This window comes from Pleurodeles waltl, chromosome 5 (genome assembly GCF_031143425.1).
Source record: "Pleurodeles waltl isolate 20211129_DDA chromosome 5, aPleWal1.hap1.20221129, whole genome shotgun sequence".
Taxonomy (NCBI): domain Eukaryota; kingdom Metazoa; phylum Chordata; class Amphibia; order Caudata; family Salamandridae; genus Pleurodeles; species Pleurodeles waltl.
The window spans coordinates 88,839,955-88,845,954 of record NC_090444.1 but is presented as its reverse complement, the minus strand read 5'-3'; the positions used below and the strand labels follow the sequence as shown (position 1 = coordinate 88,845,954).

The 6,000-nt window shown below is 39.4% G+C and overlaps 1 protein-coding gene across 1 annotated transcript; it reads right to left on the bottom strand.

Moving 5' to 3' along the window:
* Window positions 1-452: 452 nt before the first annotated feature.
* Window positions 453-5,177, bottom strand: LOC138296997 (interferon-induced very large GTPase 1-like). The gene has a single exon (XM_069236512.1). It carries the CDS (start codon window positions 5,175-5,177, stop codon window positions 453-455), a length of 4,725 nt encoding a protein of 1,574 aa, XP_069092613.1.
* Window positions 5,178-6,000: the final 823 nt, after the last annotated feature.

Genomic DNA, 6,000 nt, shown 5'->3' with positions numbered 1-6,000 from the left:
GTCCCATAGATCTTTTATACGCAATTTTAGATCTGACAACTTTAACATGGTGCACTGAGCATCTCTTTTTGCAGTCGCAAGAATAAGGCTTTTCAACTCCTGCACATTTTGACTGTAGCTGGGATTAGGAGGGGCCATTGGTCCATCTCCTTCCCAAAGATGGGCAAAGTAATGAATATGAGATTTTACATCAAATCTGATGATGTCATTAAAGCACGTTAGGTAACAGCACTCTTCTTGTGCGGCAATCAGTGTCATTTCATCCAATTTTTCCTGAAGTTGTCTTCGGCCTTCCATGTTTTTTGCTTTTGCTGTAATATCTCCAACATTTTGGTGCACAAATAGACAGCTTGGAGAAATGTTTACCTGCTTCATTCGCAGAAAGGCATGGACTGCAATTTGAAGAAAATGTTCCATTTCATGAGGATTCTCTCCGTAGATGTTGATGAGAGTCATGTTTCCAAGTCCAATGACAAAGGTGGCCAGCTCATTGTCATAGCTAAATGAGTGTTTGCCTTCCCAGAACCCTTCAACCCCTCTGTGTCAACAACAAGCATATAGTCAAACTGCAGGTCATACCTGAGCTTGTCGTCCAACTTGAGGAGTTGCATAAATGCTCCTCGAGTGCATCTGCCAGCACTAACGGCAAACTGAAGGCCAAACATGGCGTTCAGTAATGTGGACTTTCCACTGCTCTGAATGCCAAGTATTGAGAGAACAAACACTTTAAGATCTCCAAGCCTCTCAATTAATTTATCAAGGATGGCATCTATCCATTTTAATGGTACATGTGCAGCATCACCATCCATCAGCTCAATGGGGTAGCCTGACAACATCACATCTGCTGCAGTTTGTGGCAAGACATAAAAATGCTCGTCCTTTACAGGCATTGCATCCAAAGCTTCGTAAACCTGCCCTACTTCCCTCAGAACATGTTCAAGGCCAATCGTGGAATTGTCAATTTCAATGGTGAGATTATCCAAGCATCCTTGAAATTGATTGTTTTCTGGTTTATCACTATCTCTCTTCTTCAACCATAAGCTGTGATATTCTTGTTGCAAACTCTCAACAACAGGAGATATCTCTCTGTCAAGGAGGATGCTAAACCACTGCAGGAAGTACATCTTTTTTGAATGTGAACCTGAATGTAAATAACAAAGAAAGTTCTTCATGAACTCATTTAGAGGGAATGCCTTGTTTCTTTGGATCTTTCTGATGGCAAGCTTTGCTGTCTCAATGTCACATTTCTGCTGTTCAAGGCTCTTTTCTATTTTGCTCTGGAGGCGCCTCATTCCCTTATCATTCTTACACCAGTTGTGCCAAAGGTCTCCCTGGAGGGGAAAAAATGTCTTTTTCATGTCTAACATATTTTTTTCTTTTAATATGCTGAGTACTTTTTGTGCCCTCTGCTTGCCATCTCTGCATTCTCCCACACTTTCATCTACAACAATCCCATGCTTTTGGGCTATGGTTTCGCACTCCTCAAGACTGCAAGTTTTAGTTGAATTCTTCAGTAGGTGTTGTATTGTAGCCGTCAGTTCACTGATAAATGCTGCTTCGTTTCTGTTCTTTGCTGCTATTTTTACTTTATTTGTAGAGTGATCAAGTTGAATATTATCTTTATCAGCAAAGAGACAGATGAAAGGAGTTGGCGACTTAAGACATTTATTCAGGATAGATATGCTTTTTTCATTACGGTCATTTTCTGATAATAAAATTACATTGACAGCTGCTATTTCATTCAAATATTCAAATTGCTTCTCATGGCCCCTCGCATCTCCATGAAGATTTGTGAAAGCGATGCAGTCATTAAAGATGTCGTCATCTTTTCCGCTGGGACAATACCAGGCTATGTCCACCACACCATCCATCAGAAGGCAGTCTGTGCTGCTACCTTTGCAATGTCGGTGGAAAAATATGCTATGCTGCTGTTTGCTCAACAGCTTTGACAAGATTTGAGATTTAGAAGAATGTGAAGGACCAAACCTCATGAACGACACCAGTGGCAACCTGGCTTCTGTGATGGGCTTTTCTTTACATGCATTTGTTTCTGTGTCTGTTGTATTCTTTGATTCGCTCACCCATTTCTTATTCACCTGACGTAAGGACCACAATGGGAATTCAATCTGTGATTTGCAGGGATTTGGTACTAGAAACGGCAGAGCGAACTGGCAAAAGGCCAGTTTTGTTGAAATATACTGACGCATAAAATCATCAGCACAATGAAAAATTGCCATCTGTACGTCCATCGGGTGCACCAGAGACTTCTCCTGTGGAGCTGTATCAGAAATGTCATTGGTACAAAAACTGAAGAAATCATCTATTGTATTGTGAGTTTCATCTGTTTTATTAATACCACTGAGAGAACCCTTACTGTCCATGCCTTCTTTACCTTCACCTACCAAAGACCTCGCCCGATAGTCCAACATCATCAACTTTTGCAAAAAATATGAAGGAAGTTCTCTCTCTGTTGGAGGCAGACTTTCAGAGAGATATGACTGACAAATAATAAGGATGTCTGATTTTTTCATTTGTCGAGGATAATAATTTTCAAGGTTAAGCCGCTTAATCAGATCAGAAAATCTTTGGTTTGTGATTCTTTCATCATTTTGAGGATTACTTTGAGACATGTTTCCGGATTCTGAAATACCTTCCTGACATACTGATTCCATATCTTGTATCACTTGTTCAGCATTTAAATCATCCTGAGTTTCATCATTATCACTGCTTATTAGTGCATTCAGATCTTTTTGTAGAGTGTTGAAGTCACCCAGCGTTTCATGTTTGTTGAGGACTTGAACAACTTTGTTCAAAAGAGATCCTGTCATTTGTTCTTTAAAGAAGACCAGTCGGTCTTGCATCTGTTCTGGTGACACTACCTTGTTTTCCACTGTTACTGTCAAGGCTTTTAAAAGTAAAAAGGCTTGTGCCTGTAAACGATTTTTCTCTCTTAGGGCCAGATACTTTGTGTTTGCGGCCGTCATTTCTTCAATCATGAAATCAATTTCTAGTTTGCCAAGAGGATACTGAAAAGTACTACTTTGAGCACAGTATCCTATGCAATTAACAACTGACTGAAAGAGAAATGCCCTCTCTACTTGTTTGGTATTTCTAAGAGCTTTAATCAAGGAGGACAGTGATGACCTCACCTTCTGAGTAGCATTTAGTTTGCAATCATCCCTTCTCGATTGACTCCCTTCTTTAGAGTCATTTATGAATTCCATTATGTCATTCTTGGATTCCTGTAGAACTTCCACAAACTGATTAAAACCAGTGACATGAATATTTCGATGTTGCTGTCTTTCAGGCTCATCTATCCACTCCCTAATGATGGAAGATCCAGGAAAGTTTTCAGCTGAAGAAATATGAGGTTCAACAAGGCAGCGCATCAGTGTTTTAATATTTGCTGTTTCTTTCCCAGATGAACCTTTGTGCTCCTTGACAATATTAATCAAGATATCCTGAAGCATCGGATTTGAGAGACAGATATCAACCCAAATACTGTAGTTTTTAACTTTTTCATTCAATTTTTGTTTGAAGTCATCTAATTTCTTTAACTTCTCCTCAGCACGGGACACTGGCCAGGATTTGATATTGAGCAAAAATCGTTTAGCTTCATCCAAGGCACAAAGTTCTCTTTCTCCAGATGATAAAACAGCTTTTTGGTTTGTAAGGCGGTTGTAGGAATCCAGAAGACAAGTCGACAAGTGGTGTATGTCCTTAAAATCAGTTTTGTGGTTGTGAAGTATAATGTCCCACACTGGTATAAACTGAGATCCTCTGTCAATAACATGCCAGGTTTTGTTGTTGCAGACAAGACCAATTTTCCACGTTTGAAGTGAATCTACTTCTTCTGGGCCACCTGTTTTGGAAACCGACAGATGAATCTGTTTCTGAAATGTTTCCTTCTGTGCTCCAGTGAAACATGCTTCTGCAGTTTGATTTTCTTCACTGACAGCCACCCGCACATTTAGGCCATAACTGGCACCAACATGTATGTTCAGTGCTTCATTTGACATTTTTCTCACTTCATCAAGATCTTCTGCTCTGAAGCCTTCTGACGAGGCTTTCCACCAGTAGATCCCACCAAAATGAAGAGGGCCCTTGTTTGCATGGGAGCCAAATTGATGAAAGAAATTAGCAAATTGACTGTCCACTATCTTCTTATCACCATCTTTGGTAAGACTCAGAAGTTCTTCAGTTTGTTTTAACTGTTTTAGGGCAGCATCAGAAAGTCGAAGATGATTCATTTCAAAGTAGCCTGAAGCTAGGGGGATGTAGTTGTACTTTATTGTACAAACGTAACTATGGTCTGAATGGGATTTATGGTTTGTTTCAGATTCTGAAGATTTATTGTAATTGTTACTGTTTTCCATCTGAAAACCCCAAAAGCCGGCTTCTGCTGAACAACTCAGGCTAAATCCACATTTTTCCACTCTGCGTGTGAACATTGACTCTGCTGAAGAAGAGGAAAATTCTTTCTGCTGCAATACAGGACTTTGTACTGGACCATCAAGCCTGAATTCTTCTGGAATAGTAATAAGGCGTTCTCGATTCTCAAGAGCATCCTCAGGTATTGTGGTCTTGTAAACACCCTCAAGAGCAAGGCCTCCTGATGCATTTCTGAGAACCTCTTTATCAGACAGACATATGTCTTTTTTTTCAAATTCCCCATCCATAATGGTTAGTGTATTGTGTAGGTTTTCTATTATGTCCTTTAAAGACATCCCAGATTTCACCCAATAGTCTCTGGGTATGTCCATAGCTTTTCTTAGCTCTTCTTTCTTTTCCATAACAACAGCGTCCTGATGCACTTTACTATCAGACTGCTTCTTTTTTATCTCTTCCAACACTGATTTTGTATAGTTTTTTTGTTGTTGCAGCAATGCAAAATGTTCATTTTGCCACTTTTGCCTTTTTAAGAGGCCTCCTGGTAGATCAATTAGCCTTTGAAGTGCCTGTTTTTCCCAATCATACTGCACATTACCTTCTAGCTTTTTGTAATCGTTTTGTTCAGCATGTTGCAAAGCCTTCACATTAGTTATGCCAAGCTTGGATTCTAATGTAGGTAACCAGTATCCTGGATTTAGCCCCACTTCCGCAAGTGCCATTTCAAGTTCCTTCTTTCCATGGTCTTCTGGAGTTAACCCCTGAGGTAGCGGATTCTCTTTAGACATTTCTACAAGAAAAGAAACTCAAATTAAGTTTTTTGCCTTTTTGTTGAGAACTGTCACATAATTCATTTACAATCACTGTTATCAAGAGAGATAGTCAAAACAAGCATTTACAAAGTTAATTTAACACATCATTAATTAATGTCCCATTCAATTAAGATTATTTTGTGTACTTTTACTTTTTTCAGCTGAGGCTACACGCCAATGAGACTTCTCCATGGTGTTCAAAGGCTTCGTACAATCCTGTTCCCCTTGAGACCGCCATATTTTCTTTTATTAACTAAGAAAGTATGATGCCCTGTGTGCACTTATACTCATGTTGGGCCTGGAGAGGGGGGGACTGGGCAACCGGGCTGACTAGAAACCTGCAGACTTCAGAATTGAAGTGGGATTGAGGTCATGATCCTCTCTGCAACATGGATGGAGGCACCTATCTAGATAAATAAGATGGCCTTAGTTCATAGCAGATGCAAACAATAGGGCAACAATAAAAGACAACTTTCCCGTTAACCAATTAATTTACTACACTCATCAAACCTAATCCTGAAATTTGAAGGAAATAAAGTTGAACTTGAAGAGCTTACTGAATTTTATAATAGGAAACAGATATATCAGAGGAAAATCTAGAGCCTCTGACAACGCTGGAGATAAATATGAAGACCACGAAACGTTATCCCGGTCTATTCAAATTAACCATACATTAAAGTTAAAAAACACATAGAACATAAAAATACTTTAAGAAGGAGCTCTGCTGTATTTAAATGAACTTAGGGGATTTCAATCAAAAGCTACAATCAATTTTCCATAAAGTGGAGTCTGTGGAAGA

Excerpts from the sequence above, each read along its gene's own strand:
- LOC138296997 (XM_069236512.1), bottom strand. The coding sequence starts at position 5,177 with ATGTCTAAAGAGAATCCGCTACCTCAGGGGTTAACTCCAGAAGACCAT.